At 38.0% G+C, this 23,742-nt stretch overlaps 1 protein-coding gene across 2 annotated transcripts in view; it reads left to right on the top strand.

Annotated features, from left to right (window-relative positions):
• The window catches only part of LOC108679904 (UDP-glucosyltransferase 2-like), a 36,977-nt gene extending 13,993 nt beyond the window's left edge, over positions 1-22,984 (top strand). The window contains exons 2-8 of one of the 2 annotated variants that reach the window (XM_018168643.2): positions 3,821-3,982; positions 6,914-7,180; positions 8,087-8,280; positions 20,915-21,010; positions 21,473-21,566; positions 22,211-22,302; positions 22,785-22,981. In XM_018168643.2, the coding sequence (XP_018024132.2) occupies positions 3,821-3,982; positions 6,914-7,180; positions 8,087-8,280; positions 20,915-21,010; positions 21,473-21,566; positions 22,211-22,302; positions 22,785-22,935 (1,056 nt within the window). In that variant the 3' untranslated portion in view covers positions 22,936-22,981. Of the gene's footprint in view, positions 1-3,765; positions 3,983-6,913; positions 7,181-8,086; positions 8,281-8,909; positions 9,006-9,323; positions 9,418-9,791; positions 9,884-20,914; positions 21,011-21,472; positions 21,567-22,210; positions 22,303-22,784 lie in introns of those variants that run through there. The other variant, XM_047884871.1, reaches the window with a different exon arrangement.
• The last annotated feature ends 758 nt before the right edge of the window (positions 22,985-23,742 follow it).

Genomic DNA, 23,742 nt, shown 5'->3' with positions numbered 1-23,742 from the left:
CAGGGTGGGTCAGAACCGCTTGAAGATTTTAGAGCAGTCAGTGCTCGCAGGGAACCATGGGCCGGGATGTGCATGCGGCTGGTTTTTTCCAGCCCCTCCGGTATTCTCATTTCAGTAGCCAACATGGTGTGGTCAGGAGAACATCGTGGACTTTGCTGTGCGCGCAAATTTCGAGAACAATCAATCCGTGATTGCAACGCATAAAGCTTTTCGGCGGCGGTTCAATATTCCACGCAATGATGCTCCTCCTCAGGCGAACACAATTCGGTCCTGGGTTAGGCAGTTGGTGGCAACTGGTAGCACACTAAGAAGAGATACACATGGCCGACGCAGGTCCATCAGAACACCAGAAAATGTCGAGAGGGTGAGAGCAGCAGTCATCCACTCGCTAAGACGTTCTGCACAAAGGCATGCCGTTGCTTTGGGAAACTCCTCACGTAGTTTGAGGAGGATTCTGCATAGAAATTTGCATTTCTATCCTTACAAAGTTATGATGGCCCAACAATTGAACGAAGCAGACTTTGCCAGCCGCCGAAAACTGTATGAGAACATGTTTGAACAGATTGCTCTCAACGCAGCGTTCTTCAGCAGCGAAGAGACGCTTTTCACCTCTGTACGACTGTAAATAAACAAAAATTCGTTGCTTGGCTGAAGATAACCCACAAATTATCCATCAAAGACCACTAAATTCTCCCAAACTAACGGTCTGGTGTGCCATCTCACAATTTGGCGTGATAGGCCCATACTTCTTTGAGGAGGGAGGGAGTAACCGCGCGCCGTGACAGTGAATTCCGAACACTATGCTGCAATGTTACAAAATTTTTTGCAGCCCAGGATGGAAAAAATTGTTGAAAATGAAGCATTGGGAGATGTGTGGTTCCAGCAGGATGGGGCTACAGCTCACACAGCCCGAATGCCACTCAATGTTTTGAGACGCACGTCTTCGGGACGTCTGGTGTCTCTGAGGGGTGATTTGCAGTGGTCCCTGCGATCAGGTGCCCTGCGAGGTCACCTGATTTGAACATTTGCGATTTCTTTCTTTGGGGCATCTACAAGAAAAGGTGTTCAGAAGTCGCCCTCACACCTTACCACAGGTAGGGGAACGGATTCTTGCAGAGGTTATGGCCATACCTCGCCATATGTGTGAACGTGCTGTAAAGGAAACTTCCGAGAACGACTCCAACAGCGTGTTGCAGCAAACGGCCACCATCTTCCTGATATTATTTTCAAAACAAAAGTATTCTAAATGGTATGTTATGCTAACGTCGATGAAAATAAACTTTTTTCTTTATGTACCTCCATTACTCTTTTATTTCGCCTCATAACTGCTCAATCGGTTCCGTCCCACCCGATTCTTTCGTTCAGGTCAATCAAGGAAAAAAACCGTAAGCAAGCATATGGCTTTTATGTACCCTTTTGATAACGCATGTTATCTGATTAGACCTTGCCATTATCTCTGATAAAGACCATCATCATTAACGAATATCCAGTCTCTCCTTCCACAAAACACATTCACGGTGCACAGGCATTGCTTGGGCTTACGTTGAGCTAAGAAAAGTGTGATTTTTACTGTCCACTTCAGTGAAATCGATCGAAAATAATGTTAGTCAACGTGAGCCAAAATAATAGCTTGCATTGCTGTTATATAATAACGATATGTGCAAATAGTGCGTTATGACCAAATAATTCCTAAGCAATACGACCTCTACTGTAAAAATTTCTTGCCGGCTTAACAGTTTACCTTCGAGAGTTTTTTATGTTGCGAGTTTGTCAAGTGTTGAAGTCTACTGTTATAGCTAAGTAAATAGTCTAAAGCAATGAATTTACCCATGCAAGATCACCAATTTAGTGAGTAGTCAATTTATTCCATTTGCAGGCTTCAGTTTCCGATTCTTGCACAAAAATACATGAAAGAAATCTTGTTAGAAAAAATATGAAATTGACCTTGGGTATCTATGATTGGGTCGAGAAAACTACATGTTTAATTAAAACGTCTAATTAAATCAAATTAACGTTAAATGAACAAATGATGTTCTCTAAGAAATCGTTTTAAACTTTCAAGATTTTTGGAAATGTCGTGGTGGTAAAATTGTCCAGCATGCCTTGAAATTATTTTGGAAAAGATTGCATTTCTGAGCAGTAACTTCCATTATTATTTTGATAGCTAATATAATGGGAAGAGAATTCACCGTTATACTGTTAATAAGTTTTCTCTGCAGGCTAGTTAAATTTTAAATTCAAACGATCATTATTAAAGGAGTAAACAATCCGGACGACGATACACGTGCAAAAGTTAATAACAAAAAATAAAGAAAATAGACCTATTTGCGTTATACAAACTATACAAAGATTCTAAATGTGACGACGGAAGCACCCAATACGAAATTTCTATAGGTCACCTGGTTCTAGCAATATTCATGGCGAGTTTGCGCGTTGCTGCACGAGTTGGATGCGAAAGTAGTCTGGAGGCGGTTAACTGCATTCTTGATGCTCGGCTTCTCAATATATCAATATAATAGCCAATATAATTAAACAGCTAAGCCACTCTATTGCAGAAGCAAAAGAAGATCGACTTATTCTGAAGCGCACAACCCAGAGCTGAATTTAAAAGTTTGAAACCATCGCATATAAATAAGAAGTCGTCTAGCTGGTTCACCTTTCTACCCATTTTCAAAACCGAAGTTAAAATCATTGGCAAACATAGATTTTATGTGAATGATGAAATTTCGAAAATATTTCGTGAATAAAAGTTTCAAATCTTTGAACATTATTGAACAGGAGCAGAGAGTTGAGGGTTCGAAACCAGCAATTAAATTGGAGAAAATTCTGATCGAAATCACCATGCACGAGATGCTGAATGGCTGAGATTTGACGACACACCAAAATTGATGAATCAAAGTTGACACTGCATTATTATTATACATTATTATTCGACAACAAATCAAGTCTGAAATTCTGTTAATCGTAAAGAGTGAAACCGGCTTGAATCGAAATATTAAATCGAAATCAGATTTCTGAATTTTTTGCGAGGTTGTACAAAATACCAAAACATTGACAGGAGCAGAATGAGTTTTAAGTAAGACGGCGAAGTCATCTTCACGTTTGGCTAGAATTTGTAAAATTTCAGTTACATTGCCAAGTAATTTTGAAGATTGGATTTGATATCTCAATAATTGATAGAATATATATCGGCCTGTAATGATTCTAGGTTGATTTTTGGCCGATGTTGGTTCAACGAAATGTAATATGTAATTTTAATTCCCTAAATCGGTTATACTGATACATTCTCTTGAATTTTGAACTGAAGATAGAGGTGGCCGAGGGAACGACATCATTGATGATATTATTATTTCTCCAGCTTTTTTCGTAATAAATTCCTAGTCAATTTACAATCTTACTCTCACTGCTTTCAGCGTTTAAGTTAATTTCTTAAAGTCATCATCTGTGCGATTTCTTGATAAAACTTCAATGAAATAAAAATTAGGAATCAATTTCGATTACAAATGACAGTTCAAGTCTACGACAGAAATAACGGCGAATATTTGATCACGGTTTATATTCAAGTAGCAAATACAGAACTGCATCACGAGAGATCCTTCGAACTGCTCATCAAAATAGCAACGCCATTTGATTGTTTCCGGTAAACAAAGTAGCTTGTCAGATATTTTTTTACTCAGGTAGAGGAACGCATTATATATTTCATTATAATATTGATTTGCTTTCAAATCCAGAGTGCGAAGGCTCATTTGCATTATACTCGTGGATTCGAATAGCACCGTTAGCTCCACGGTAAATAATAAGTTTAATTAGTTTAGCACAGATGCAGGTTTGTAAGGTACAGTTGGTGGCGCTGCTGCTACTGAGCTGCGGCAGCATGAACAGTCATGGCAGCAAGATCCTCGTCATCGCGCCGCTTTCAGGCAAAAGCCACTGGCAATTTTTTGGCGAGATCATCAAGACCCTCGCTGACCATGGACATCATGTGAGTCTTATAAAATGTTATTAGGTGTATAACAGTGCAATAAGTAATAAGTATTACCAGAGGTCCAGAGCAAACATGACGTTGGCACTTGACATTGCATTGTACAAAGCTAACTCCCAAAAGAACAGCATGCCGGAACCTTATTTGGCTTGACGAACACAAATTTCATAAACAAAATAGTACATTCTATCTTAAAATAATAAATTTATCTGCCTACCCAGTCAATCAGGTATTGATCGATCGACGGAGATTGATGTGGTTCGATCAAGAACCACATCAATCGCGGGGCAATGTCGCGGGGCGCACCACCGATTAAAGAGGGGCATTCTATGCCGATTCAGTACAGATCTTCAAAGTTTCTGCACCCGATAATTTGTTGAGTCGAAAGATCTGCATCGAACGATGTTGTATCTACACTAGCTGAAGTCGAATCTGCATTAATCGATGTCGATTCATCATTGATCTACGACGAATCTACATTAATCGATGTCTAATCCATATTAATTGACAAATGCCCGGCAGTCGAGTTTGACCGTTTGTCGACTACGCGAAAACAAATTTAAACGACGCGACTCTCTCTCTCTTCGAGATCATCGACATGTTACTGTTTACTATGACATGTCAGATCAGGTCAAATGTTCGCTGTCGAACATTTGTATCGTGTATGCACTTGCGATATCAATTACAATCTAACAAATTCAATTAGTAATAATGCAGAGAAGTCACAAGTAATTAACCGCTAAGTTCTCTTACCGGATAAACGTCGACGGCAGCTTCGACATTCGAACGCTGGAATTTCGCGTCCGAGTTAAGCCTCAGCCCACTTGACCACCATGGCACCTTACTACAGCGAGCTCTATCAACTACATGCTGTAACTACGAAACGAATAGCTTGCTATCGTCAGGTAAATCGAGGAAAAACCGCATTTGTGGTGGAACTGTTTAGAGATTATTATTTATATTTATTTTAGAGGAATGAACGCAGTTTCTATTCATTTGAAAAAATATTACCCGTATTGTAAAGGAGACAGACAAGCACTGTTTCTCTTGCCACTTTTTATTATTTTCAGGCAATCGAAATGCCGTTACTTCCATATTTCCTCAATTTATTTACAAGTTGGTTCTCTAGTTTATATAAATTTCATAATGGAGCTGATCAATTTACATCAAAATTTATTTCTCATTAGTTCTATTACCTCAAATCAGCCTCGTTGAAAAATTGAAGCAAATTTGAAATGATTAATGGAACACGCTACAACAGCTGTATGAAAATGTTTTGAATATGAACTATGAAGAAGTTTATGATGGGATTTTTTTAAATAAAAATATTGTTAAGCTTTGAAGCAGTTTGTTCGTACGACTTTTAGTCGATAGCAGGAGATTTATATCATGCATGTAAAAACATTTTCTTTACACTCACGTTAGAAAAAAAAATTTTAGGCAAACTAATCGATATATCCTGAACATTATTAAGGAAATGTAACATTAAGGCTTAAACGTTCCTCTTTGCGGAAACGTTTAAACTGGGAAAGCTAGTAAAACACTTACGTCCGTATTTCAAAGTATTAAAGTAATTACGTGGTATAATAATCGTAACTGGCATCAGAAATGGACGCGAAATAGCGCATTCTTTCGCTTGAACTAGATTGAACACAGTTTTGTACACAATTTTAACTGGGCAATCATAAATTAAAGTGCATATCAATTTCCGATTCATCATTCTATTAGATTGAATTGCCAACCGACATGTTTGCGCATGAATTTTTCGGTTTGCTCTGTAATGTTGCCCACACTCAGATACTTCGATCTGCAACGCTAAACCCACAGTCGATAGTTCGCCATGCACCTGTATAGATTATTCAGGGAAATTCGACTTCCAAATCTTCGAGTGGTCGGATCTTCCGCGATATGCAGTAACCCACACTAATCGACATCGCTGCCCACATTGGTGATTGACTGGGTACTTTATGTCATTCCACTCAGGGGGTGGTTACAATCGTGTTTCTATAAATATTGCTTTTTATTGATTTAGTTGTACTCTCCCTAACTTCCTCAGAAAACGTTTTGTGATGTGCAATTATTTCACATTCAGTCGGATCTCAGGCCGTGACCAGGAAGTTCCCACCAATTTAGCAAATAACTCTTCATTGGCATACATAACTTTCACTTGTGAAGCGTCCCAAGCTCGTCTCTGAATTTTATACTGCTATTTAGGTTTCAATAACTAACCCTCTTTTATAGGGATAGTTATTGAAAACTGGCATAAAAATACCCGTTGCTGCATGTCCCACCTAGATAATGTATTGTCATGACGTCGCGATTGTCAATTCAGAACAGGAGAGATTTCGGGTAATCGTGCTATCCTGAATTTACTGAAAACGAGGTTCGTAAGGTTCTTGTGAAAATTTTGTTTCATTCAATAAAGCGCAAGCTAAGCACAAACTAAGTAAACAAAAGATTTAGTCTACGAAAGAAGAGTTTATTTCACGACTCCTGGAGGGGCAGGATGACATCCTTCTTGAATCCCCTAAACCTAGAGGCTAACTTGTGCTCAACCACTATCACAAACCCTAATAAATTACTTCACTCACTTATCACGAATAACCTAACCTATTGACACCTCATTCATGCTCAATACAAACAAATTATCATGACAATGACGAATGAACATTTTTAGTTTACAATATCTGCCGTTCTCGCCTCCCGAGCAACAAAGATGAAGATCAACAGCTGGCGGGTAGGCGAAGCTCACTAATGGGTTTCTCATGACACGAACGCGTGATACAGGCTGAGCTGGAACGCGTCTATCTCAACACCATTATTTCGCATCCGATATCGTCTGAAATAGAATACACAACCTTGCACCGATGAAGTAAATTTAAATTTTTTTATAAAAAGTATTAATATGCACTAAAACTGTGAATTTTTCAGATAACGTCACTGACATCGATGCCGATGATCCGCCACGACAACGTCACAGAAACAGACATCGAGTTTGACAGAAGCCCTCTCATCCCGAACACATTCGAGAATCGCGGTTGGTGGGTGGGCATTAGCATGATGAATAAGATGCCCGGAATGTGTGCAGAAGCGTTGTCGATTAAGAAAGTGCACGATATTAAAATCCAAGAATACGACCTGGTATTCATCGGCAGCTTTGTCAATGACTGCTTCTTTGGGCTTTTGGATGGCATTGAGGTAAGCGTGGGTTAAGTTATGTCTATAGCATTGGTGAAATTTTCAGATCAGAGATAATTATTTTGCCCCATTTTATATTTGTTATTCTCAGATTCGGACTGAATATTTAGAATCGGAAAGACACACAGTATTGGTGATATTCTTCTTATTCCAGTCTATGAACATAAAATTTTATGAAAATTGGTGAATAAACAACTGCCAACAATGAATGGTCTTGATTATCGTTGTCATCTAGTATAGCCATCGACTTTGGGCTTTGATATAAGTCTAGATCATGCTTGTATTGAGATTCCGAGGAATTTAAAACAGGAATTGAGGAATTTGAAACAGAATATTGAGGAATTTAAAACAGCCACCCGTCAAGATAAGACAGCCTCCCCTCAAGATAAAATGAATGAAGTGATTGTATCTCTTCTCAGTTCGTGCAACATGATATTCCACAGTAGGCTGCAATTTCAACAGACAGTATTTTCTTTGTTGATGACTTTAATTTTGGTCCAGCTGAGATGACTAGACGTGAAGGCTGATAGAGCACAGAAAGCGATGACGGCACTTACCATACCAAGGAATTCCGCATACACTTCAGCTTGACTCGAGCTGAGACTATTTTGCCATTTAAACTAAATCAAATAAATAAATATCATGATGCAATGTGGCTAGAATATCAGTGATGCCGGATGCGCGACCTGTGCTAGAACTAACAATGAAAATTAGTGTATTTGTGAAAAAGATTGTTATATTTGTGGTTTGTACATATATTTTTCAGGTCCATTGGCAGGTGGGGGGTTTATCCCACCACGAGGTAATTACAACTTTCCTCTGTTGAATTTTTTAACTAGTAGTTAGTGTGAGGAATTCATACTTAATTCATTCACATTCATTTTTTTGAGTTTTGTCAATTCGCAGGTTCCAGTGATAATCATGAACCCGAACGCACTCTTCACCTACTTCCATGACATCGTGGGAAATGTAGATTTTCCTTCTTTCGTACCCGTGATAGGACTGCCCATGAAGTATCCTATGACGTTCACACAGCGCCTCCTTAATACCCTTGCCAATTTCTTCAGCTCCGCACTCATCAATTTCTATTACCATCCAAGGTGGGTGCCGACAGCTCATTCGCTATTCGAAAAAGATGATTTTTTATTTAACAAAGTTTTAATTTTTTCAGCCTTCAATTTTTAAAGTAGTTCCGCTGGGCAGCTGCAAACTGATGACGACATGATTCCCGTTTTTATGGACTTAAGGTTTTCTACCGTATGTACGTTAAGCTGCTAGTGGTAGTTTCTGGAGAGCCGAAATGAAGTAAATTGAGGCAATTTTTATGTTTTAAAAATAAAAACTTACTTGGGGCTGAGGCAAGGTCAATGGCTGGTCGCGATGACTGCGGGGAACTAGAGTATTGCATTTTGAAGTCAGGAATTTTGTGAGAAGAAGTCAGTATTACATAAGGGATGTAGTAATTCAGTTGCCCGCAATGCCATTTTCTGGGCTCTCGTGTTAAAAGATGGAATTATTAGTGGAAGATTTCCTTTGAAACAACAAGAGCAACAAGCCAGCATTAATTTCATTCTTGATTTTATATTTTTCAAGTTGATAGTATGCCTGAACGGTGTCAGTAATCTTCATGCTAAAGCTCTTTGTAAAAATTACAAGTACCCGCAATGATAAATTGAAGCAAAAAAAAAACATAAGAAATCTCATTAAGATGGTGTTGTTTCCTAATCAGTGTTGAAAAAGCATGCAAAGATGCTGGTCTGTGCCCGCGCGACATGCGATCTATTCATGACATCGCTGCAAAATCTGCATTCATTTTCATCAACAAGTAAGTGTCAATGACGGCAATCAGTGCAGACTTGAAATTTAGTTATGATTCTCAAATTATATTTTTTTCCATACTAGATGTAGATTAGAGAATGATACGATAATTTTCGTATTCAACTCTCACTTTTGTGGTACACTCCCGAAGAGATTCGTGCATGTAGAGTTCACAACCTACATTGCTTGCTTTCCCATTACATGGGTTTTTAAAACTTCCTACCTATGTTAAACACGAATTTAAGCGTTCTGTGCCAGTTAAAAATTTAAAGGTTGGAGGAACTTCTTCTTTCAACAATCCCTCGTGTTCTTTCAACAATCCCAGCGTGCAGGCCCTGGAGACGCCAGTGCGGCCCTACGTGCCGGCCGTGATCCACGCGGGGGGCCTCAACTGCCGGCCCGCCCAGCCGCTGCCGGAGGTGAGCCGCAACATGCGGGACGTGGGTTTATCAGGGCATGGCGCACACCAAGCAGATACCAATTAGGTATCAAAGATAGAGCAATATTAGAAAATCTACAATTTTCCGGAAAATCCCCCAAATAATTGATGAAATCACAAAACATTCTATATCGAGTATAAATATCAATAATTAGGCATCAAGAAATATCAATTTATTAATAATTTTGTTAAAACTTCTGCGACAAATATTGTGTGAAAATGTTGTGAAAATAATGTGGACGATGCCAGAGTGTAAAGGGATTTTTTTGTCTTCAATTTTTTATATGTTTGAGATAATTAAATTGAAAATAAAAGAATTTGGGCTGAATTCATCTCTGATTTTTATACGCTCAGGATCTTGCATCGTGGATTGAAGGCTCGGGTGACGCGGGCACTATTTACTTCAGCCTGGGATCCATTGTGAAGCCGAAGGACATGCCTGAGAAGTAAGTGCGCGTCTGAGATGAAATGAGACGGCTAAACGGCCGAACGTCTTTGGAAAAAAGAGCTGAGTGCATTTTAAATTGCAAATCATATCATACTACGTATATTCTTAACACTAGTCTGATTTATGAAAATTTTCTCATTACAGACTTTTTTCAACGAATGCGTCATTCTAAGTCAACTTTCATTAGCTTCTGTCACTTGTTTCATTATAACTCGTTTTAGTTCGCTCCTTCTCAGCATGTAAGATAATTTTTATTGTTTCATTAGACTTCTGAAGAGGAAAAAAATGCTAGACGAAATAGAGCCTGTAAAACTAATATGAGTATGATGTTCAATCGCGTGTCTCTATTTGGACATGAAAATAATAATTGCTCTGGTGAGACGATGCTGTTATAGGACGAAGACCACCGGTGAGCTCGAGAAGAAAAAACAGTAGCCTGTGATTAATAAGGCCAATAGAAAGAGGTTACTAAGCCAAATGTAAGACTGAAAAGACTTCTGTACCTAGAGCAAGCATTATAAAAAATGTCAAGAATCATAAATATCTGATGAAACCTCAACAAAACGTAATAAGAGCTACGAAAGCAATTTAAATGACTATATCTACATAAAAAAATGAACAGACCTATCGAAGGCAGATCTGTTCTCATTTTTTAGTTCCGTACGGAGTTCAGTATTCAACTGGGCTCCTGGAATTCAAATAGTATCAAATGAGAGTTTTCGCAGTTACCCAAGCTGCGTGTGCTCATTGAAACTGGGGCAATTTCTTATTTAAAATATTATGTACAAAGCATGTGTATTGTAAAAAACTACTATATAGAACATACTTTTGTTTCGCAATGCTTCCAGATGAATCAGGACTTCTGTCTGAGAATGCGAGCGGCGATGTAGGCAAAGGTGGACAGTAGCGCGCTATATTTAAGTAGCGATACGAGGTTTTGCCGCTACAGCGCTACTACATTTATAGATGAAGCGTTTAGATTTTACTTGATAGTATTATATATTATTTAAAAACCATAATGATACATACATAATATAAATTACAGAATAAAACTGTACGAAAGATTTCGGTGTAATGTTGGCTACCTCAGCCTGTTACTAGTGTCAACATGTTAGTTGGTACTTGTTAAATTGCTACCAGTTACCACTTACAGGTATTTTTTCTTGTTTCAGTTTGCTTACAGTTATTTTTATGTTTCACCTTCCCTACATGGATGTATGCTTTAATCTACCAATCTCAAAAATAATCCACATATATATAAATACAAATAAAAGACTGATTTTTTATATGTATATGTGGATAATTTTTGAGATTGGTAGATTAAAGTAGGCATCCATGTAGGGAAGGTAAAACATAAAAATAATTGTAACTTTTAGTCACTGTATCTAACCCGTACTAGTTCGGTTAGGTTAATTGCAATAAAGTTGCATTGATATGTTTTGAAAATGTTTTATTATCATTAAATGTTTATGAGTAAATCCCAATAGCAGAACAATAAATATTTGGAGATTTCCAATAATTTTGGCCATTGTAGCGGCTAATGTAGCGGCGCTACATTTTACTGTAGCGGTAGCGGTAACGCTCGCTGCAATCTAGTAGGTGTAGCGGTAGCGGTAGCGGTAGCGCCCGCTTTATTTAGAGCATGTAGCAGTAGCGGCCGCTACATTTCAAAGTAGCTCTGCCCAGCTCTGGATGTAGGTTTTTTATAGCATAGATGTCAATAAGAGAAGTACGTGGGAGAATTTACCTACTCGCTTTATCTTAATTCTAGCATAGATGTATTCACTGAGACACACACAATAAACTTTTTTTCGCGTTGTAAGACTTTTTCGCCTTTTTTCTTCGTTGTAAGATTTTTTCGCCTTTCATAATTGAACGGCTATAGAATAGTATAGAAGTGTCGGCTCTGAAGAAATGGGCCCATGGCCTGTTGCCGATTCTTGTACTTTTTGCAACTTGATTCCAAAGGATCCGGCCTTTGGAACCCGATCTCTCTATAGCTAGCGATTGTTTGAGATACCTGCTGGACTTATTGCCAGGTTTGTAAGGTGCTAGGCATTTCAAGGCTATCCACTTTTCATACTCGTTTATTTTACTTAAGAACGAAAAAAATTAGCTACGCCTGCCGTTGCGTAGTAAGAAAAGAAGTGTGTGTGTAAGCAGAAAAAGAATTACTCATGCACTACATTCAGCCAAAACTCCCATCAAAAATAAGGAAGTAGTCCTTAGCTAGTAAATGTATTGATACACTTGAGAAGATATAAAAAAAGAAACAAGCTAACATATACATCAAACTTTATATACACATCAAACTTTGAGCAAGATGCAACAGGTGGTTCGCTGGCTCGTTTTGAATAATCCAGAAAATTTCCTCTTGCCAACAATCTTGGCTGTATTGGTTCGCGGTGGGTTATTATTCCAATATATTATCTTTTATGATAGACTTGTTGCTTCGTTACAAAAACCTGCTAATAATGTCGACATAATCGAAGTGTCCATTGTTCATGATGCCTCGCAGTATTTCATAATGATGATGACGGTAGTGACGGCGCAGTGCCAATATAGGGAAGAGTGGAAAAGAAGGTTCAATTATTGTACCTTCTTTGTACCTTACAAAAGAAGGAACAAATTACAATTTTACCTTACAATTGTACCTTAAAATTGTAGAAGGTACAATTGTCAGAAAGGGGAATGATAAAATAGTGACGGCGTAGAAGAGTGGAAAAGGAGGTAAAAGAGGTGTCATAGAGTAGTAAGGAGGAGGAGAGAGAAAATTGGAAGTCAGGTACCAGAGAAAAGTGTTACTTCACAGGCCACACCGGGACATAAGATTTTTTATGGTGATATTTTCAATCATTTTTCTTATTGAAGAAACGTGAAAAGAATTTTGTAGGCGCACGTAATCGGTTATTAAGCTTGAAATTAGATGTGATTTCTCCGTTAGATGTGATTTCTATCTGTATCTTTGATCGCGAATATGAATTTTGCAGACATTTCCCGGAAGTGAAATTAAAATTATATATTCTCAATATTTTACCTATAATTGATCTAACTGTACATAGATTGCGCAATTTCCCTCAAACAATATTTTGTGCATAGAAAAGTGTTGAGTGCCTCTATTTTATAGCGATAAATTTTTTCGTGCAAAAAAATTTTCTTCGCTATAACCATGCACATACATAATTGAACTGTTAGCTGCAGATATGTAGATTGAGTCATAAATTAAAATCAAGTCATGATTTCGCAATTATAATAAGCTTCTGAAATTTAGTTTTAAGGGCAAGGTATACCCTAAAATTTGCGGATTTGGCTTTTCTGGTATTTAGTATCATCTTGAAGCTAACATTCTGCCCTATCCAATGATACCACTGCGATCCCTGTACGTGAATTTATACGTACATGACGGCTCTTTTAATGGGGCGGGTGGGGGAGTTCCTTCACTAACTAGATACAAGGTAATTAGCTGCTGAGCATTTTAAATATAGTGTCTGATTGAGTTGCGCTTTAGTTACTCGTTTAGTCTCATCTTAAAGCTGACATTCTGTGCTTTCCAACGATACCACTGCGATCCCTGTACGTGAATTTATACGTACACGGCTGCTCTTTAAAAGTTCCTTCAGTAATTAGATGGGAGGAAATTCGCTGACCAACACTAGATATATGGTGTTCTCTGGCATCAAGGCTCAGTCACCCTCCTCGCTTCGTACGGAGAGGTGTACTGCAAGTCGCTGCTACCATCCTTGAGTGGAAGGAAGCTACAGAAGCCTGTAGTTTGGTATCCGTGCTACATTGAGTGCCTATTTCGAGGCGCGCGGGACTTTGTCGCGCTCTCCTGAAAAGTTTACCTTATTGTCACGGAAAAGCCTACTCCTCCTAGAGTTTTGAAGCTACAGCGATGATACATATACCATTCGATTCGTAAAGACCATACCTATCGATTACCGAACCCCTTTTAAAGATTTGTGGATAGTTTGGATTCAAAATGGGGGGGGAAGGGGGGGAAATCTGGAGAAAATGAGAAAAAATGAAAAAAATGGAAAAATGCGTGTAAAAAAATAAGGCAAAAATAAAAAATCGGGCTTCGTTAATCGATTTGTATGGTCTTTACGCATCGAATGATATAAGTTTCAATGTTGTACCTTGAAAACCCTAGTAGGAGAAGGATTTCTACAGGACCCCCTTTTTTGTCCGTTCTCTATGAATGTCACGTTTTCTATCAATTTTTCCAAAAAAATCACATGAACAAAATGTGATTCCTTTGCGGTTTTACATATATGTGTGAAGTTGCAGAAAGATCCATCCGTAAACAAAAAAGTTTTTCCGGACGCGCCACCTCCACCTTAAGAAATCAATCTTAATGAATCTAAAATTTTCTAAAATGCATGAAACATACAGCAGGCAGTTGAAGCTTACGACACTGTGGTCACCGACGTCCTACTTGATTGTTGTGGCTGTGTGAGAATAAACTTGAAAAAAACTGTACCTACTGAGAAGATAATACGGTTTATATCGCAAATATATCCAAAGATATAATATATATGTAAATCTTAAGTGGTAGCAAGACAATATATTTTAATGGAAAAGTACCTTGAAATGAAAATTATTTACGGTAGCAATTCCATTCAGGTAAACTGATAGTACCTACTTCTTATTCACGTGTACCGCAGGAATATTCGAATATTCAGAAATTATTACGAATCTGTATATGAATCAAACTTCAGACACAGATTTTTATTCATTTGATGTTGATTATAATACATTTTCATTTCCAAACCCTCCTTGCCTGGACAGTTTTAGGGTTACACTATCAGTCATTAACTTCAATAGTACAACTGTCATCGTATTTCAAACATATTAGAGTTAGGGACAGGTTTGCTATGAAGGTCCGGCATACATTTTTGGTAATAATTATCGCTTGACAAATGTCGTCATATGTTCTTATCATTATTTTAAAATTAGAAAAAGTCAGGTCAGTGGGACATGATTGCGGTTAAATAAATGGGAAAAATTTTTAAATTGGTTAAATTGCATTTTTGAATGGAAAAATATTTACTTGCCCGAATTTTTGCCTCATGAATCTCTTTTTGAAAGTTCAATATGTGTTTTGAAGCGTAAAAGGAAAATGTAATTCATTATTTGCATATAGTGCATAGGAAGCATATGCATTCATAATTGATAGCATTAATAATAATTATTCGTATAATTAGCCTTCCTTTGCATACAATGCATGGTGCGCTTGCTTAGTTTCAACTTAAACCTTCGTTCAGGTCAATCAAGGAAAAAAGCCGTGAACGGGTATATACATGTAGCTGTTATGTACCGTTTTGATAACGCATGTTATCTGATTAGACCTTGCCATTATCTCTGATAATGACTACCTTCATTAAAGAACAGCCAGTCTCTCTCCTTTCATAGTACATACCCGCAATGCACCAGCATTGTTTGGTCTTACGTTGAGCTAAGAAAAGCGTGATTTTTATTGTCCACTTTGATGGAATCGATCGAAAATAATGTTTGTCATTGTCTGGCAAAGAAAAAAACAGATTAAATTGATGGTATATAACAATGTTATAATATTTATATAGTGCGATATGACCAAATAATTTCTAATAAATGTGGCCCCTACTGTACAATTTCTTGCTGGCTTCACAGTTACCTTCGAAGGAGTTTCGTGTTGCCCGTTTGTCAAGTGTTTAAGTCAAGTGGTAGTTAATTAAATATTTTGAGGTAATAAATTTACCAATGCAGGATCACCAATTTAATGAGTTGTCAAATTATTCCAATTGCAGGCTTCAGTTGCCATTTCTTGCTCAAAAACCCAAGGAAGTAATCTTGTTAGGAAAAGTATGCAATCAACTTCGTGAATCTATTATTGGGTCGAGGTCACTACAAGTTTAATTTAAACAACCAACTCAACCAAATCTGCGTTAAATGAACAGATGATGTTCTTTAAGAAACCGTTTTAAACTTCAAGATTGTTAAAAATGTCGTGGTGGTAAAATTGTCGAGGATGCCCTGAAATTATTTTGGAAAAGAAAACATTTCAGAGAGGTAACTTCTGATATTAATTTGATAGCTAATATAATGGTAAGACAATTAACCGTACTGTTAATGAGTTTTATCTGCATGCTAGTTATATTATTAATTTAAACGTTCATTATTAGAGGAGTAAACAATCCGGATGACGAAATTGGTACAAGTTAATAACCAGAAATCCAAAAACATAAAAAATATTAATAAATACCAATAAATGAGCCTGAAACAGATTTGACGTCATTAGAACTAATTGCGTTATACAAACTATATAAAGATTCTACTAATGTTACGTCCGCAGCACCATATACGAAATCTAATTTTGAAATCTCTATAGGTCACCCGGTTCTAATAATTCTTGGCGAGATTGAGCATTGCTTGAGGTGAGTGCGAAAGTAGTCTGCCAGCGGTATCTGCATCCTTAATGCTCGGCTTCATTAATACACTAGCCAATTTAATTAAGAAGCTAAGCCACTCTATTGTAGAAGCAAAATGAAATCGACGTATTCTGAAGCAGACAACGCGGAACTGCATTTTTAAGGGGGGGGGGGAACCCTAAAATGTTCGGATTTGGCTTTTCCGGTTTCTAGTCTCATCTTGAAGCTGACATTCTGCCCTATCCAACGGTATCATTGCCACACCTGTACATTGATTTATGCTTTCACGACAGATCATGAAAGGGGGGCGGGTGGGGGAGTTCTTTAACAAATTAGATAGGAACTAATTCGCTGCCAGCACTATAAATACAGTGTTTGCTTGAGGTGCAGTTCAGCTATCCGCCGGCGTTGTATGAGGAGGTGCGCAAGTAGTCGCTCCTACCATCCTTGAGTGGAATCACTCTCCTGAACATTCGCACTTATTGTCACGGCAAGCCTATCTCCTACTAGAGTTTTGAAGCTACAGCGATGAGACATATACCATTCGATTTGTAAAGATCATACCTATCGAGTAACGAAGCCCTTTTTTAGATTTATGCATAGTTTAGATTCAAAATTGGGGGGAGGGGGAAAATTTTGAAGAAAATGAGAAGAAAACGGAAAAATGCGTGTATAAAAAAACTAAGGAAAAAATAAAAAAATCGGGCTTCGTTACTCGATTGGTATGGTCTTTACGCATCGAATGATATGCGTTTCAATGTTGCAGCTTAAAAACCCTAGGAGGAGATAGATTTCTACAGTACCCCCTTTTTTGTCCGTTTTCTATGAATTTTACGTTTTCTATTAATTTTTCCGAAAAAATCATACGAACAAAATGTTCTTGTATTTTCGTTTTACATATATGTGTGAAGTTTCAGAAAGATCCATTGGTAAATTTGAAAGTTTTTTTGGAGGGTATACCCCCTCCCTTTAAAAGTTTGGAACCATTGCTTATAAATAAGAAGTCGCCGGGTTCACCTTTCTACTAGATTTCAGAACCGGAGTTAAAATCAATGGTTAGCATCGATTTTATGTGAATGATGAAACTTGGAAAGTATTTCATGAATAAAACTTTCAATTCTTTTAAAATTACTGCACTGGAGGCGAGAGTTGAGGGTTCGAAACCAGATTTTTTCGGACTGACGAGAGAGATGACCGAGGAAATGATATCAGTTATAAAATAACCATTTCTCCATCTTTTTTCATATTAAATTCCCAGTCAATTTCCGATCTTACTCTCACTGCTATTAGCCTTTAAGTGAACAGTATCATTTTGATCCAAGCTTAACAATTACAAATGAGAGTTCATGCACACAACAGCAGAAATATTCGCCGAGAATGGCGGATATTTGATCACTGTTAGTATTCAGTAAGCAAATACAGTCAATCTCTCGTCACGAGAGATCGTTCGACTGCTCAGCAAAATATCAACGCCATTTAATTGTTTCCAGTAAACAAAATAGCTTGTAAGCTATTTTTTTACTCAGGTAGTGGCCCATATTATATGTATTATTATATTATTTATTTGCTTTCAAATCCAGAGTGCGTATAGGCTCTTTTACATTTTACTCGCGGATTCGAGTAGCACCGTTAGCTCCACGATAAATAATAAGTTTAAATAGTNGTTTAGCTCGTGAAAATTTTTTACGTTTTGCCTTCGTTGGCGAGTATTTTTCTCTTTTCCCTCATTCGTTATTTAAACAGCAAAATAGTGCTTAAATTCGCAGTGTACCAGAGATTTCTTCTAAAATACTGAATAGATTCGAACGAAACTTTGCAAATAGAAACCTAACCTCCCAACGGTTATGTTTAGCTCGTGACATTTTTTTTTGATTTTGCCTTTGTTTGCGAGTTATACGGCTTTACGTATATGGCTCATGGTCAATGCAAGTTCAAAAATCGGCCTGAGAAATGCCGGTCGTTTCTCCGTATATCAGTATAACTCGCAAACGAAGGCAAAATCGAAAAAGTTGTCGCGAGCTAAACATTACCGTTGGGAGGTTAGGTTTCTATATGCAAAGTTTCGTTCGAATCTGTTCAGTATTTTAGAAGGAATCTCTGGTACACTTCGAATTTAAGCGCTATTTTGCTGTTTAAATCACGAATGAGGGAAAAGAGAAAAATACTCGCCAACGAAGGCAAAACGTAAAAAAATTTCACGAGCTAAACATCACCGTTTAGTATTCAGAAATTCATATGCAAAATTTCATTCAGATCTGTCCAGGACTCTGGAAGAAATGGCCGGTACACTGCAAATTTCGGCACGTTACGTCATATAACTCACGAATGAAGGCGATATTAAAAAATTGTCACAAAAAAATTGTCACGAGCATGACATCACCGTAAAACCATAATGAATATGTGTACCAAGTTTCATCGCGCTACGTTCAGTACTTTGGGAGATATTCCAGGTACACTGAATTTGGACACCGGCCGCGAGACCGGCAGCAAGTCCGGCCGTAAATTTGTCCGAAACGTGATGGACGTGGCTTGGTGGTGAAGAATATCACATTCGCTGCAAGGCTCCGGCGCGCTACGTCCGAGTGGTACAGAATTTTTTCACAGTACGGCGGACGATGCTAGGCCATTCGATCGCCGGCTGTTTCTCCTAAAGGCTGATTGGTATAATTCAATTGATTCGTTCTATCTGGTGGCTTTCGGCTGCCTATACGATTGTCCAGAAGTGTTGAAGTCTACGTTACGGAAGGCAGAAATCATGGTGGTCCATTACATCCAGGGCAATGGTGGTCTTCGGCAGGGCACCCTTCCATGGCCAGGACCGCGTTAAAAAAAACAACTTGCAGACAAGAAGGCAAGTGGACTGCAAGTTCTCACTTTCTAGACACGAGCACGGGACTTCATGCAGGCTGTAATCCAAAAGCTACTGGACAAGAGCCCTATCAGGTATGGCCTTGGTAGGAACCTGAGATGGCTGGTGCCAAAAGTCTTCATCAAGAAAGACTGTAAGGAAGCCGACAAGGCACAGTAGAAGAACTGTCTCACTTTGCTTGTTGATGCTAAGANGGAAAGCCTTGCAGTAACTGTGATATTCTTCTTATTCTAGTCTATGAACATAAAATTTACTAAAATTTTATGAAAATTGGTTAATAAGCAACTGCTACCAATGAATGGTCTTTGTTATAGTTGTCATCTAGTTTAGCCTTCGACCTTGGGCTTGGATATAAGTCTAGATCATGCTTGTATTGATGTTCCGATATCTGACTTTAAAACAGCCACCCCTCAACAAAAAACTGAATGAAGTGATTGTATTTCATGCAGCTTGATATTCCACAGTACTATTTCAACAGCCAGTAAATTCTTTGTTGACGACTTTAATTTTGGTCCAGCTGAGATGACTAGACGTGAAGGCTGATAGAGCACAGAAAGCGATGACGGCACTTACCATACCAAGGAATTCCGCATACACTTCAGCTTCCCCTCAAGATAAAATGAATGAAGTGATTGTATCGTGCTGAGATTATTTTGTCATTTAAACAAAATTCAATTTATAAATATCATGAATCAATTTGGCTTGAATATCAGTGATGCGCGACCAGTGCTAGAACGGACGATGAAAATTAGTGTCGTTTGGGATAAGATTGCTATTTTTGTGGTTTATGCCTATTTTTTTGTAGGTCCATTGGCAATTGGGGGTTTATTCCTCCAAAATTATCTTCTGGTGCAATAATTTAACAAGCACTTAGTTTGAGGAATTGAATTTCCTTTTCTGAGTCACCCATGCATTGGTTTGAGTTTCGCTAATTCGCAGGTTCCAGTGATAATCATGAACCCGAATGCACTCTTCACGTACTTTCATGACATCGTGGGAAATGTTGATTTTCCTTCTTTCGTACCCGTCATTGGACTGCCCATGGAGCATCCTATGACATTCACACAACGCCTTCTGAATACCCTTGCCAATTTCTTCAGCTCCGCACTCACCAAATTCTATTATCATCCAAGGTGAGTGCTGACAGCCCATTCCCTATACGAAAAAAGATAATTTTTACTTACCCAAGTTTTCATTTTTTCAACATTTAATGTTCAAATTAGTCCCCTTGGGCAGCTGCAAACTGAGGAAGACTTAATTCTCACTTTTATGGAATTAATGTCCTCTTCCGTGTATACGTTAAACTCTTAGTGGTAGTTCCTGTAGCCATAAGTAATTTGAGGCAATTTTTATGTTATAGAAACTAAAACATACTTGGGGCTCAAACTAGGTCAATGGCTAGTCGAGATGGCTGGGGAACTAGAGTAATGCATTTTGAAGTCAGAAATTTTGTAAAAGAGGTCAGTATTACATAAGAGACGTTGTAATTCAGTTGTTTGCAATGCCATATCATGGTCTCTCGTGTAAAAAGATCGAATTATTTGTGAAAGATTTCCTTTGAAATAACAAAAATAATAAATCAGCGTTAACTGATTCTCGATTTTATAGTTTTCAAAGTTGATAGTATGCTTGAACGGTGTCCGTAATCATCATGCTAAAGCTCTTAGCAAAAATAACAAGTGCCAGCAAGGACAAATTTAAGTTAAAAAAGGAAAGAAACTTCAGTGACATGGTGTCTTTTCGTAATCAGTGTTGAAAAAGCATGCAAAGCTGCTGGTCTGTGCCCGCGCGACATGAGATCTATTCAAGACATCGCTGCAAAATCTGCATTCATTTTCATAAACAAGTAAGTGTCAATGACGGCAGATAGTGCAAAAACTTGAAATTTAGTTATGATTATCTAATTATAATTTGTTTCTCCATACTAAATATGTATTAGAGAATGATGCGATAATTATCGTATTCAACTCTCACATATGTCCTACACTCCCGAAGAGATTCGTGCATGCAGTGTTCACAACCCGTATTGATTGCTTTCCCATTATATGAGTTTCAAAGACTTCTCCACTATGAAGTCCTTCAGCCTCACATTAAGGTCTTTTTGTCTTGCCACAATTATTCTTTAGTTTAATTTTTCTCCTACTTTCCAACAAAATAACCATTTGCATATTTCGAGAAATCAATGCACAATTAAATAATATCCTTCCCAAGTTAAACGCAAATTCATGCGTTCTGTGCCAGTTAAATGAAAAAATTTTGAAGGTAGAGTGAACCTTCACCTTTAAGAATCCCTCGTGTCCACCCCCAGCGTGCAGGCCCTGGAGACGCCAGTGCGGCCCTACGTGCCGGCCGTGATCCACGCGGGGGGCCTCAACTGCCGGCCCGCCCAGCCGCTGCCGGAGGTGAGCCGCAACATGCGTGACGTGGGTTTATCAGGGCATGGCGCACACCGAGTAGATATAAATTAAGTATCAATGATGGAGCAAATTTAGCAAATCACAAAAGAAACGTATGAAATCACAAAACATACTAAATCGAGAACAAATAAGAATGATTCGTCAAGATAAATACATTTTTTAATAATTTTGCTGAAACTTGTGTCAAAAAATATTGTCTAGCATTCCATAGGAAGATGCCAGAGTAGCTTCCATTTGTTCTGATTATTTTTCTGGAAATGCTTCGAAAAAACAACTTTTTCCCTAGAAATGAGAATGACTGATCACTGCTAGTGCTCAATTTAACATGCTGTATAAGTGCATGAAATTAGGAAATTTGTTGGCTACAATAACGATAATATGCCTTCCTAAAACTAATAACTTCTCTCCAGATGAATTATTTTAAAGTTGTTTACATGACATTAGATCCTCCTAAGATCATACTTCGTCAATGAAAGCTGATCTTCAGTTTTTTACGTATGTCTAATACTGTCATGGGATTTCGTCATTTTCAAATCTATTTTTTTGTTGTTTGGGATGATTAAATTGAAAATTAAAGCATTTAGCCTGGATGGCCTATTAGTTTAGCCTATGGCACTTGATATTCTCAGGATCTTGCATCGTGGATTGAAGGTTCGGGCGACGCAGGCACCATTTACTTCAGCCTGGGATCCATTGTAAAGCCGAAGGACATGCCTGAGAAGTAAGTGCACTTCTGAGATGATTAGAGACGGTTAAACGGCCGAGACGTGTTTGGAAAAAAGAGCTAAGTGCTTAATAGATTAAAAATTGTATCATACAATATTCATAACACTGGTCTGATAGGCGAAAATTATCTCACGACAAACTTTTTTCCAACGTATGCGTCATTCTAATTCAAATTTCATTTGCCTTTGTCACTTGTTTTATTTGAACACGTTTTAGTTCGCTCCTTCTGACCGTGTTATTACTTCATTAGACTTCAAAAGAGGAGAAAATGCTAGGTGAAATTGACCCCGCAAAACTAATGCGAGTATGACGCTGATTAGATTCAACCTTTATCACAATTGAGAAATTAGAGCATTAAGTTGTTTCACAAAGTGTAGGACATGCTGCATCATAACAGATTTATCCATAATAATAGCGTTCAAAACGAATGATTTTCAGTTTTTATTTGATGTAAACTAACCGCGTCGATCTTTATAGTTTCCGTGAGGTGTTTGTGAAGGTTTTCTCGACTCTTCCCCAACGCGTGATATGGAAATGGGACGAGGCGTCGATGCCAGGCCTGCCCCCCAACGTCAAGCTGGCCAAGTGGCTCCCGCAGCAGGATATCCTGGGTGCGTGGGACTCTTAAGACGTGGTCTGTCCTATGCTAGAAATTCAAAAGCAATGGACAGTCTAGAATAAATATGTAATTCGGTTATCAACGTTCCCTGAGAAAATGTGCAACTTTGCGGTATTNGACAGACCAAGACCACCGGTGAGCTCAAGAAGAAAAAAGAGTAGCCTGTGCTCAACTTGGGTAATAGATAGGGGTCACTAAACCAAATGAAAAGCTGAAAAGACTTCTGTACCCAGAGCAAGCATTATAATAAGTATCAAGAATATTATGAAAATCTAATGAAATCACAACAAAATGTAACAAGAACTACGAAATCAACGTAAATGACAACATCCACTTTAAAATTTCATAGTTTTGAGACATTTTAGAAGAGCATACCTATTGCATGAGGGCAGACCTGTCTCCTTTTTGAGTTCCGTACTCAGTTCAGCATTCAACTGGGCTCCTGGAATTCAAATACTATAAAATGAGGGTTTTACGCAATTACCCAAGCTGCGAGGGTTCACTGAAACTATGAAATTTTTTACTGAAAATATTGTACGTAAAGAATTTTTATTGTAAAAAAAACACTAAATAAAACCTACTTTTATTTTGTCAATGCTTTAATGGTTTAATGATTCGAGATAAATCAGGATTTCTGTCTGATAATGCGAGCTGTGATGTAGGTTTTTTAAAGCACAGTTGTCACTAGGAGAGGTGCATCGGAGAATTTATCTACTTGCTCTACATAGCTTAATTCTAGCATAGAAGCATTCACTGAGACAGCCACACTAAAACAAGCTCAGATCATAGTGTCCTTATTAAAAATTCACTTTTAAC

This window comes from Hyalella azteca, unplaced genomic scaffold (genome assembly GCF_000764305.2).
Source record: "Hyalella azteca isolate HAZT.00-mixed unplaced genomic scaffold, Hazt_2.0.2 contig16377, whole genome shotgun sequence".
NCBI classification, from domain to species: domain Eukaryota; kingdom Metazoa; phylum Arthropoda; class Malacostraca; order Amphipoda; family Hyalellidae; genus Hyalella; species Hyalella azteca.
The sequence above is the reverse complement of the archived record's forward strand: the minus strand, read 5'-3'. Positions and strand labels throughout refer to the sequence as shown.